Here is a 12,655-nt window from a genome sequence, read left to right on the forward strand (position 1 = left end):
GGGAAGTTCTCCAGCCCACTGATAATTTTTATGGCCCTCCTCTGGACCCACTCCAGCAGTTTCATGTTCCTCTTCTGCTGGGGACATCAGAACTGGACACAGTGTTCCAGGTGAGGTCTCACAAAGTTTGTCAGTTCCATATTATACAGGTTGCAAAATTATTTGTGTTTAAATTTTCTGATTGCAAATTGGAAAGTAAATGCAGTTTGGTTTGGAATACATGTGAAAGCTTAGTGCCTTCAGTCTTAAGAAGATTTAATAATTAATCCTGCTATCTATCACTGAGAAGACAACAAAGTGCTGAGAAGGTATCATTTGACATTGTCTGCATTTGTCTGCTGAAGTGGCTGATTAAATTCAGAACATGGCTTGTGTTCTTCTGACTGCTGTCTTCAAAGAATGAATGATCAAGTACAAGTGATTGCTGCCTGGGCCATGCCCACTATAAAAATGTGCCAAAGTACACATGAAGAGATGAGAAGGAAGTTTGCTTGCTTCAAAGCAGTTCCAGCTACCAGGTCTGATCCTGTGCAAGGTTTTTACCTCTTATTTCGTCAGCACCTTCAGGAATTCATAAACCTCTGGCAAAACAAAAGGTGTTTTAACAGTCAGTGTTTGACTTTATGAGCTTGATTTGGATTAGATGACCACTCTAGGTGAGTTCTCAAATTTTACATGATTTGCAGTAAATGCACTTACCTTAAGAACAGTTAATTGATTTGACCTTTTTCAACCATTTTTACTAAAAGAAAAAAAACTGAAGCAGGTGACCTGGAGCTTAATTTGGGATTTTCATCCTGCTGCAGTGTGAGGATTCTTTCAGTTACTATAGGTGGTAGAAAGCAGCCTTGGATGTGTATCACCTGTAGGGAGTTTGGAAACATTCATGTGGCCAGACAATCTGTGCTTGCAAAGCTGAAAGTATTTGATGTGGTCTGCCCTTCTTCAGGGACTGCAGATGAAGGTAGACTTCAGCAAAGTACCTGAGAAATTATCTGCAGACACTTTCTTGCAGTGCTCTTGTTTCTCTCTGTGCTTTCAGCTCCCAGATAGAAGCAGAATACAGTTGAGACAAGATCAAACTGAGGATGATTCTGGGTTTTAAGCTTTTCCCTTCCCCTGTCACCCAGCGAGACGTGTTTTACTTGTGTCACACCCGGTGACACAGCATGTTTCACTTGAGCTAACTGGGTGTACATTTCTGAAGCTTTTGTGCTACAGGGCTACAAAAGGAGAGGGGGGTGTGATACAGCCATTCCTGACTTCATTAAATTCATCTTACCACTGCATTTTGGGACCAGCAGCTCATATCACTTTAAACCACATTAAATAAATGGGTTTAGTAACTTTTCCAGGTGTTCTTACATAAACCCTTCAAAGTGACCTGCAGTGGCAAATGGCAAAAAGCAAGTTTGTTGTTACCTTCTCTTCCCAAATTCTGGACAACATACACTTGGTAAAGTAGCTTTTGCAGACTATTTAATGTCCTGAACACTTTTTTTTTAGATGTTTTTTGAGTTAATATGGTAGTTTGTTCCACAGTTATCACCTTTCAATGTGATGAATGTGTTGTGCTTTAATTGCCATGAGCGGTTCTCTGTGAGTGAGCGATTAGAAAACCATAAAAAGCGGTGGGGAGGGAAATCTGGGAGGAACAATGGAAGCATGTGTTGAGATCTCAAAAATTACCTCCAGTTCTGTTTTCTGTAGTAGTGCAGGGAAAGCAAAACCTGAGTGGTTTCTTCAGAAAGATTCGGAAGGGGACACACCTTCACTTATCAGCTGGCCCTCCAGGTATCATAAAACATAGCTGTGTGGCTAACATCAGTGTACAAAACCTCCCTGTTCTTTCCCTTTTACTCTGTCTTCATTTAACCCTTGCCTTTAATTCTCCTTTAACAGCAGCAAGTTAGAAATTATTTCTTGTGAATAAACAGCTGTTGGATCTTTTCTGAAGCACCTGCTCTTACTGGAACTTAACACCAAGTGGTATTTTGTTGAAGAAGTACAAATGCCCCTAGCTTCTTCCACAGTTAGTATCATTCTGGCTACCAGGAATATTTTTACAACCTCTTCTTTTATCCCACTTTTTGCGCTGCAAACCAGCAAATTTTTGTACCACACACCAATCCACCTTTCCATTAATGCCTAGAATTCCAAAGGATGTGGTACAAGAGAAGTGAAAAAAATGTATATTGTAAAGTAAACATCCTGATCAGAGCCAGGAGCAGCTGCTTTCTCCCAGAGTGGTAACAGCCAGAGGCAGCCCGCCCTGAGAAGCATCGCAGGAAGGCTCTTTTCCGTGTTCCTGATTAAAGTAATTCTTATAACCCAATACTAACATTAGTGTGGATGCTCTGCAGAATGCTTGGGACATGGGGTTTACAGAACCACCTTTTTCAGACCAAATACACTTTGTGTGCTTAAGTAACTTGGAGAAGCTTCCCTGGTAAGTCCTCAGAGAAAACAAAAATCAGAGAGGCTGGTGTTTCAGACAACATTGGATATCCTGAATTAGTCTTTCAGATATTCATTTGCCTTTTTAAATGTACCCCCCCTTTCCCCCCCAAAAAAAATATTATGCTTTTAATAAGGCAAACTCCAAAATGCCTGTTGGTAGCAAGCCTGGAATTGCACATTGAGCTGGATCACTCACTTCCAGATAAAGAGCTAACCTCCTATTGAGTTTCTCTCCTTCCTTAAAATTGAAGTTACTTTTTATAGCCGTATGGGAGGGGGAGAGGAAACACAGGGCTTTCATTTTGAATTCTATGTATGTGATATTTACAAACACTCACCCTATAAGCTGTCCAAACACCCCAGGAGGCTGTAAAACTGCTGGAGAGCTTACGTATAGCTGTAGTCAGAGAGCAAAGGCTGTTTCCGGCTGCCAGCGCTTGCCTTCCCCTGATGGCAGCTGTGTTAAGGGTCTGAAGGCAGAGTGCAGCTCTGTCCTGCATGGGTGTTACACAAGTCTAGAGGTGTTTCTAGAAAATACACTGAAGTAAGGTAATTATTTGGAACATTCCTGTGCGTTTTGCATGTTAAAATGTAATGGAATGTTCTGAAAGAGAATGCCTGCTTCAAGTGGCTTGGGATTTGTTTGGTTTGGTTTGGGTTTTTATCTTTTTGTTCCCTGCTAGCCCTCTGAAGAGCATCAGCTATGCCATAGCTGTTCTTTATGCTTTAAGGCTTGGGCTTTCAACATCTATCAATTATTTTTTTTCCTGTCACTTACTGAAACAGGTTACACTATGTGTTACATCTTAGATGTCTTACCTGATACAGAAAAGCACAAATGAAAAAGTCTCTGGGAAAGCATCTGGAGGTCTAGGTGAAGATACCAATGTCTTTCTTCATCCCTTTGCCCAATGCAACAGTATCTTGGTATGACATAAGCTGCCCAATGCTCAGACATCTTCAAAAACGTGGCTAAATACACAATTGTCAATGGAATTTGCAATTTCAGGCTGAGCCCCACACTTTGACAATTGAAAAAGCCATTTTGGTCATCTTTTTTGTTTGAGGCTATGAGTATGTGCTATTTGACAGACACAGTTGTGATCTTACAGGAACATGCTGTAGGCTTTCAGAGCTTGCTCAGTTACCTTCTCAGGAGTTGTGCATGTTCAAGGGCCTGTGAATCACTTGAATGTTTTGAGCAGTGTTACTGTTCAGGTGTGGAGGGGAGGAAGGGGTTGCATCATGAGATTGCTTTCTTCTGCATATTGACTGCTTTCTGTTTTAGTCTGATGTTGCTGTCTGTACCCACAGTAGGTGTCTGTGTTCCTCCCCAGACTGGGTATTGCTGTTCACAGCTTCAATCCTTTTTCTTTCTTAAAGAGTAAAAGTTAGAGAGAAACTGGTGAAAGAGGAAAGTGCTCGTGGAAGCCCTGAACTTGTCACAGACACAGTATCTCAGAGAAAATCCCATCCAGTGCCAGCCCACTACATGCCTCTTCAGACAGAAACGTCTGCCTTTGATAGGGTCATAAATCAGCCCGTCAGCTCAGTCCGACAACCGATACACGGCTATGTTCAGCCCGCTGGCACTGCTCATACAGCTCAGCTGATGGCAACAGAAGAACCAGCAAACATCTCTGTTGGCAGCCTCCTCCTACCAGACGGTGTTGGCCTATTAAAATCCTCAGCAGCCGCTGCACCAGAGAGTGAAAAGAAAGAGGCACTTGGATATGGAGAAAAGCCTGATGAAGATTCCTTGGAGGGTGAACAGGCTTCCAAAGGCAGAAGACCGATTCTGCCGTCTGAGATTCGCAAGCAAGGGAAGAACCATGAAGGCCTCTTCGGGGGAGAGCTGGATACCCCTGTGGGGAGTTCCTCTTTCACAAGCAAACTGAAAGTTAACTCAGAAGTTCATAGAGAGCTGGAGTGCAATAAGAGGCAGGCTCCTGAGCAGCAGTTAAAGACCCCTGAGAACATAGAGAGGAGCGAAGCTGTTATGTACATACAGAGCGGGTCTGTATCGCAGCCTGCCAAAGCAAAGCCTCCTGTTTGGAAAGTGTCAACAACAAAGCATAAAGTCCTGACTCGTTCAATGTCTGACTATACTGTGGCTCCTCAGCTAGAACCTTTTAAAAGTAAGGAGAGCCTGGAAGCAAATGCACCAAACGGTGAGATTGGAATGGTTGACACAAAAGTCTCTGTTGCCCAGCTCCGTAATGTCTTTCTGGAGACTGCTAAAGCCAACAAGAAAGCAGAACTGTAGGTGACATTTCAGATGTATTTTTGTGTGAAACTTGCACGTCCTTGGCAAAAACAATAATTACACACACTCAACAGCAGTTGTGTTCTGCACTTAAAGCACACAGCTTAGCTCTCACCAGTGTGCACTGGAGGCTGAGATGGTTTGAATCCCGCTTTTGTGCTTCTGCTCGCTGGTGCAAGTTGTGATGTGGGGTAGCTGGAATGTGTACATCTGCGCATGTCACCCGAGGAGCATGCAGAGTGGTCTCTGGTGAATTGTTGAGATGCTTACCTCTGTGCTTTACTTCTCTCTTCTATTTCCTTTTCTATGCGCTTTCTATCGTGCGGTTTAAAAGCGAATCTCGGTTTGAGATGGCAACGGCAGGTAGCACTTTGTCTGCCAATGGTGACCGTGACAGAGGGCCACGAAAGCCGAGGCGCTATTTTACTCCTGGTGAAAATAGAAAGACTTCTGAGAGATTTAAAACCCAACCTATAACATCAGCAGAACGAAAGGAGACAGATAGGTAGGCACTTAACCTGGCTCTGTGTAGCATTCTGGTGCAGGTAAATGTGAAGGAGTGTGCGAAGAGACTTTGTTAATTTATCAGCATAAATATTGTGTGAGGTTGTTTCTCTTTAAAAGCAATCAAGTATTTGTTGTAGCATCTTATAAAATAAAACCCAGAACACTGCCAGCAAAACCAATTCATTGCAGATCCTCCCAGTGTGAAAAAGGTGAATAGAGAATCATCCCAAAGTATTGGAGCTGTCTGGTTCTGTCTAATGATAAATGTCTTTGGTTTCATATAAAGTTTCCTTTCCACCTACTCTGCTTTATCATTTACTTTTTTTTGTGTAAACAACCAAAGCTATATATATATATTTTAAAGGATCAGGCAGCAAATCTTAGACTTCTGTCATCTGCAAGATGAACTGGAAATCATTTTGCTTTACTGTATTGAAGTTTGGCTGCCATTGCTTGCCTTACTGCTTTATTAAAGGATGTCCAAGTGGAAACTTGTTGAAACTTGAACACAGATAAGGTTTTCTCGCTCTGTAAGACACTTGAGATCCTGCTGCTTCAGCTGGAGTTTGAGTTTAAATTTTTGATGCCTTGTTTCTAACGAACTTCTTTCTGTCTGATGATTTTTTTCACTAGGTCAATTCTGAGTGCCGAAATACCAACTGCTGACGGTAGGTTACTATTTCCTAACAAAGAAATGGGAGCAAATGTTTTAACTGAAGGCCGATTTGATAATGCTACCAAAGTCCACTTGAAAATTGCTATCATTACCTGTGTTATGTTTGAAGTGCCACTTCCACTTGGGCCCTATCTGCTACAGATTTGATTTCAAATTTATTTAAGTCCAAAAGTCTGTCCATGGGTACCAAACTTCATATAGGTGGCAAAGAGGGGAATACCTTGACACCTTTCAACTTAGATTTGTGTGAGGTTTTTTTACTGTTTAGACAACAAATAAATTAGTTGGAAGGGGAAAAAATACATTTTAGTCATTGGTGTAGGACTAAAAACTAAAAACCCCTTTACTGTATTGTGAAACTGATAATGGCAATGTGTTTGCTAGCTAAGGCAGTTGCAAGAGACTGGCTATTATCTAATTCAGTTGCCCTCTTGCTTCTTTTCCCCTCTTGTCACTCTCAGCAAGTCTGGCACAAATTAAGTAGGTAATCTCATGAGCAGCTAAATTTAGATTTAATGCCTTATGCTATTTGAAAGCTGATACTCTCTGCAGCTTGGAGATGCTGCCTTTTGGATCTGGAGGATGCTGATTTCAGCTCCTAAGGATACCAGTTGAGCCTCTGAAAAATGGGGACACAGAGTGGTAATCAGAATAACCAGCTTCCAGGAGAGACCAGGTCATGGTCAACTAGTAGAAAATAGGTGTTCTATACAGCAGGATGAGTTCTAACCCTTAAGGCAGTCTTTCAGTCTAATTAATTTCTTAGTCTGTATTATAGACTAATTTAGTAAGTGTGATTATTCATAAAGGATTGTTTGGATGGCACATGAACTGTCCTAAAGACATGTCTTTGGTTCTCAGATCTTGTTAAGACTTTTCCTCTGGTGAAATGCATGTAATTAAAAGCTTATAAAATTCAGCTCATGAGAAGCCTTTTGTGAAAAGGAAGTAATAGCCACTTGTTCTGCTGTTGGAATTTCTTCTTGTAGTAAAATGTGGTTTTTGACAAGCTCAGACATCGTGTAGTAAAACCCCCCAAAACTTACAGATAGTGTTTGCTTGGTTCAATACATTCAGCCTTCTTTTTCTTTTTGTGTAGATGAAGAAAAATTGGATGACCGAGCCAAACTGAGCGTAGCTGCAAAGAGGCTGCTTTTTAGAGTAAGTATTGCATTTGCTGAATAGGAGCCTGAGTTAAATGTTTCATACACCACATGCTGAAGAACCCAGATGGTATTAGAAGGAAATGTAATGCAATTAACCAAGTTCAAGATACAGAACTTTTTCTTTTACTTTTATCTTGCTTAGCTACACAGTAGACCTGTTGCTCTAAAACCTTCTTTGAGAGCATGCTTTAGAGAGATGTATAGTTAGCTTAACTCTGTGACACCTGCTATGCAGTTACATCCTACTTATAACTGGAAGATTGGATGTGGCACTTAGTGACATGGTCTCGTTGATGTGGTGGTGTTAGGTCATAGGCTGGAGTTGATGATCTCAGAGGCCTATTTCAGCCTCTAATTCTGTGATGCAGGAAACTTACTGCATTGTATGCAAGAAAGCTGAAAAGAAAGTTCTGGTTTAGAACTTCCCTTTCACAGTTTTAATTGTGACATATATGTCCTCTCAGGAAATGGAAAAATCATTTGAAATGAAAAATATTCCTAAACCACCTACAAGAAGTTCAGCAGTAGAGAGAAGGCTGCGACGTTTGCAGGATAGATCACACACACAGCCCATTACCAGTGAGGAAGTGGTCATTGCAGCCACGTAAGTCTTCTACACCTTTGCTCTACCTTTGGTTCCTGCTTTTCAATCTGGAGTTAAGCCCACATGTATGTGGTGTTTACAGCTCTGGATCAAGGAAATCATTTATTGTTAAGGGCCAACTTCCATAAGAGCCATGGGGGAAACTCTGATGAAATTCCTTTCTAGAAGCAAGAGGGACTAGTAAAGCATAACTTGCATGAACTGTAATTTGGCAGAAAGTTTATGAACCTGTAGATGAGGTAAATGGGATTAATCATAGCATTGGTTTGTAACTCAGATGAAAGAATTCTTTCCTCCAAGGGAAATCTGCACAATTTCTTCTGGCTTGTATTTGTCCTGGGGGAAGTCTTTTGCAATCTGAAGTCTCAAATGTACTTCTTGGAAATGCGTTCCTTGCACCTTGTGCTCTGGTCATACCTCATGACATTTTCCTCAGAACAATTTTGGGGGAAAATTAAACAAAGGTGAATAGATATTCTACTAAAAGATAGCCATGTTCTGGATAATGAGTAACTTCAAGAGCCAAGCTGTTTGCTGCTTGACGTTTTCAGTTCTTCCACCGTGTTTGAAGTGATTTTGCCGAGGTCGCAGCAGATAACTCGTGTAACTAAAAATCATTGCTGTTTGTATTTTTTTTTCTGTTTTGGTTTGGTTTTGGTCTTTTCTGTAGTTAACACTTAATGTATTGCTTTTCTTAATGCTTTTTTCTTCTCTCTCTCCCTGTGAATTTTCCCTCCTTGGCAATTCTGTAAAGTGAATCTACCCCTGCTTCACGTTCTGTGAATACCCACACAGTAGTGACCAGAGTACCTAGTCCCACTGTAGTTAAGAGCACTGTACAACCTATCAGGTACTGGGGGGGATAAATGTGCATGTTACATGGAGCACAAGATTCCTCAATAGCAGATGCATCTTTAAAGTATTGAATGCCTTTTCAATGTGTCAAGTCAGAATATTTACAACATTTGTCAACGTCATCTGTGTTTGCATGATTAAAAAAGAAAGCAGCTTTTTTGTTTTGTTTTGTTTTGTCAAGCAGCTGTTTTCAGGACCTTTCTAACCACACTTAACCTGCTCCAGAGGCACATTCTTCTTCTTTGTGAAAGACAAAATTTGCATGTGAACAAACCTAGCAGAACCTTCTCTGCTCTTGTCCTTGTTTTTTTTCCATGTGTATATACAGTTATGTCATCTTGAGATGAAAATATCAGCGCTGGGTGCTTGATTTCACAAGCAGAACATATTTTCTTTGTCTGTCTCTACATATATTTATTTCTTTTTTAACTTGCAAAATGAAAAGGAAAGAACAGAAATTGCACCACCTATAGGTAAAGATGCAGAATACTGTTTGCTTGGTTTGAATGAGGGAATTTTAGCAAGATTACAACTAAAAGATACTACTAATGCCATAAATGTGGCAGAAGGTATTATTGTAGAGGTGAATACAATATATTATTGTAGAGACAAATGCCATTACAGCTTTGATGAACAAATGCTTCTGCCTTCAGCATTGGTCAGAGAGTCTTCAAAAATCAATGGAGAACATCTGCAGAGTAATTTGTGGTGTTTTGTTGAGTTACCCCAGGTAGCTCGAAACAAAAGCCAGTCTGAATTCTCTTCCTCTAAAATTTAGAAAAGGCATTACAGTTGATGCCAACCTAAAAGCAATACTAACTTGGAGTGTAAATCTGGCTTTTAAATGTTTTTATCATGTATGCTCCAAAAATTGCTTCTAATCAACTTGAATTTGATGGAAATTGCACTCTGGGGCCTGTGTTTGCTCTACAGCAGGCATCTTAAATGTCTCTTCTGTATTCTGTATAAAGAGATTGGTCCACAAAGTCTTTCTTCAATTTTGAATTCCCCTTAAAAAAATACAAACAAAACCAAACAGTTGTGTCCTAATCACATGAATTTGTGGATGAAAAGTTAACTTTTCTTTAAATCTTCAGCTGTTGGATTAGAATTCATCATGCCAATGTTGAACCACTGCGTAACCACTCAGGCTGCTGTATTGCGTGGGCTATGATGCTTCATGCACAGTTCTCCTGCTTCTGTCAGGTTGTGAGTTTTAAAACTTCCTAATGGCTTCTTTGAAACTCATTCCCAGTTCTGTTTCCTCAGCTTGCAGGCATCAGCACACCAAAAAATTTTAGCTAAGGAGGAGATAAGAGCAGCCAAAGAGGCAATGGGGCAAGATCAGTCTGAGGAACCCGATTCTTCTACCTTAAGTTTGGCAGAAAAGATGGCTTTGTTTAACAAACTGTCTCAGCCAGTGTCCAGGGCCATCTCCACAAGGAGCAGAGGAGACATTAGGCACAGGAGAATGAATGCTCGTTACCAGACTCAGCCAGTCACTCTTGGAGAAGTTGAGCAGGTAAGTGCCATCTCAGCTCCTTTTCTCTTGTTTCTTTTTACTGGAGGAAACAGCTGCAGTGTAAGGTGCTGTAGCAGCTGGCCTCTTCTTTGCTCTGAGCTGTACACTGCAGTTGTGATGGATCCACAGGAAAAAGCTTGTCAGGAAGCAGGCTTCTGACACTGAGGAACAACATCCTCTGCAATGTTCAGCTTTATTGGTGTGCTTTTCTTTTTCAACGAGTTCAAGAGTGCGTCATCTTTCTGGTTAGTGCGTGCTGTAACTTTCACAGTGTCAGCCTTTTCCAGTAGAATATTACCTGTCTTCTAAAAGTAAACTGACTGAGACACATCCTCATCATGCTTTACATGTGTTTTCAGGGAAGCTTGGGGCTTTGTCATCTGTAACTTTCAGACTCTTTCCTGAGAGCACTCTGTATTTCCATTATTAGGCAGGACATATTCTGACATCTTGTTCCAAGTGGAGGCATTGATTATTTTGTTGTTGTTGTTGTTTTTGTTGTTATCTTTTTAATTACTTTATTTTTCCCCTAAAAGCAAAATCCTTTTGAAATTCAGAAAGTCATGGTTGATATAAAGTTGTTTAGCATGTGCTGTAGAATTGGATTTCCTGTTTGAGAAGCCTTCATATAATTGGAGCTGCAAAGGAATGCTTTTTCAGGGAGGTTGGATCATAGCATGGCCCAGCAGTGGTCTTTCAGATGTTCAGAACAGCAGAAAGATCAGTTCCTTAGTATTACAGCTTTGGAAGGCATCACTTCAACAGTGAAACACAAATCCTATGCATGTCATATTTGTAGGGATTTGGATCAATCTGAGCATTAGGAAGTTCCTACCCTTCTCTTCCTATGTGCTTATGCATTTTCCATACTACAACAGAACAGTGAGAAGACCAGGATTTCTCTAACCATGTTGGTGCAAAGCTGTACAGATATATTATTGTACTTTATGCCTACTTTACTGCTACTGCACATCTAAGTATTTGACAAATTTCTTTTAGCAAGCTTTCCAGGCCTTACATAGTCCTCTTTCCAGTCATTTTCCACATGCCAACCACTGGCACAGCCGTTAAGGCATCCTTAATGATCCTGTCGCTAACTTGTTTGGGGGCCAGGAAGGTGAGCAGCAGAAATGGGTGAAGCAGATGAGAGAGATGTGACAGTCACATCAGTTTGTCAGATTACTACAGGGTGAACTTGCTCTTCAAGCATGGAAGTGCAAAGGAAGCACATTTTCTCATCTCTTTCTCAGCCTAGCAAAAGAAACTAGAGTTGACTCTACCAATTAATGGGAGCGTAGAGAGAACTCTTCATCTGGAGTGTTGGGATGTTTGAAGGTGCAGTTAAAGGCTTTCTAGGAAGAAACCAAAAAAGGGCATCAAAATAGATAGCTGGAGGTTACATTATCAAAACACAAAATAGCAGATATTTATATCTTGTACTTAAAGCTGAAATCCCTTTGCTGATTTCCTCTAAATTTTTACTTCTGATAGATGCAATGGAAAAAGAATAAACTGGTAACTATTTTCTTTTTCTTTTGGAATCTTTGAGCTAACATAATATTCTTTGCTTCCCAATTTGTTTAGTAACTGACTGTGTTGTCCATGCTTTATGGAATTTGCATGCATATTTCAAGTTCTGGTTGATTTCCTTCTCCTGGTATGATTTTGTCTATTTCTTTTGCATGCCAGTTCACTAGCCCTGCAGTTTAGGAAAACGACAAAAAATCCTCTTCTGATCTGCATGAGAACATGTCAGTCTCTTTCATAGCTTTTCTCCTCTTTGGAGAAGACAAAGCCAAACTCTTTATTTCTCTCTCCAGGAAAACTTTATAAAATTATTGTTTTAGAAGAGTAGAAACAATAAATTGTTCCCCTGTGAGGCCAGCAAAGCAAATTTGGTGGGGTTTTAAATATGCTTCTTACATGCAAGTACTTTGCTCAGAGATCATAGTATCAATAAGGTTGGAAGAGACCTCATCAAGTCCAACCTGTCACCCAAGACCTCATGACTACTAAACCATGGCACCATATGCCACTTCCAATCCCCTCTTGAACACCTCCAGGGATGGTGACTCCACCACCTCCCTGGACAACACATTCCAATGGCTAACAACTCTCTGCTTTATCAGTATCACTAAGGTTGGAAGAGACTCTGTGAAGAGCTTTCTCCTCACCTCAAGCCTAAACTTCCCCCTGGCGCAGCTTCAGACTGTGTCCTCTTTTTCTGGTGCTGGTTGCCTTGGGGAAGAGACCAACCCCCTCTTGCCTACAACCACCCTTCAGGTAGCAGCAGTAAGGTCTCCCCTGAGCCTACTCTTCTCCAGGCTAAACAATCTCAGCTCCTTCATGTCCATGATAGCCAATGTTTATATTAGGAAAAAAATAAATCTTTGACTATCAGTTCTGTGTGAGGGTGATTTATGGGGCAGAAGTGTCAGGAGTGCCTGCCCTGCATAGGATGGCACAGAGCAGGGTCTCTCTCTGGCGCTGAGCTAGCTCCAGAGCTGGAAGCTGCATGACCGTATCAGAGTAAAGCTGTGCCAAAGCTAATTAGTCTTGCTGAGATGCAGAGTTGATTAGCCTGCACACATGGCATGTC

At 41.0% G+C, this 12,655-nt stretch overlaps 1 protein-coding gene across 21 annotated transcripts in view; it reads left to right on the forward strand.

Moving 5' to 3' along the window:
- Positions 1-12,655, forward strand: part of SVIL (supervillin) — a 107,920-nt gene that overhangs the window by 52,717 nt on the left and 42,548 nt on the right. For 8 of the 21 annotated variants that reach the window (XM_068146193.1, XM_068146183.1, XM_068146179.1 and 5 more), the window contains 9 exons: positions 1,711-1,794; positions 3,844-4,722; positions 5,061-5,231; positions 5,867-5,901; positions 7,009-7,070; positions 7,540-7,679; positions 8,434-8,529; positions 9,804-10,056; positions 11,548-11,571. In XM_068146193.1, the coding sequence (XP_068002294.1) occupies positions 1,711-1,794; positions 3,844-4,722; positions 5,061-5,231; positions 5,867-5,901; positions 7,009-7,070; positions 7,540-7,679; positions 8,434-8,529; positions 9,804-10,056; positions 11,548-11,571 (1,744 nt within the window). The remainder of the gene's footprint in view (positions 1-1,710; positions 1,795-3,843; positions 4,723-5,060; positions 5,232-5,866; positions 5,902-7,008; positions 7,071-7,539; positions 7,680-8,433; positions 8,530-9,803; positions 10,057-11,547; positions 11,572-12,655) is intronic. The other 13 variants (XM_068146198.1, XM_068146199.1, XM_068146197.1 and 10 more) reach the window with 11 other exon arrangements.

This window comes from Melanerpes formicivorus, unplaced genomic scaffold (genome assembly GCF_026170545.1).
Source record: "Melanerpes formicivorus ecotype bairdi unplaced genomic scaffold, bMelFor1.0.p_v2 SCAF_13, whole genome shotgun sequence".
In the NCBI taxonomy this organism is placed as follows: Eukaryota; Metazoa; Chordata; class Aves; order Piciformes; family Picidae; genus Melanerpes; species Melanerpes formicivorus.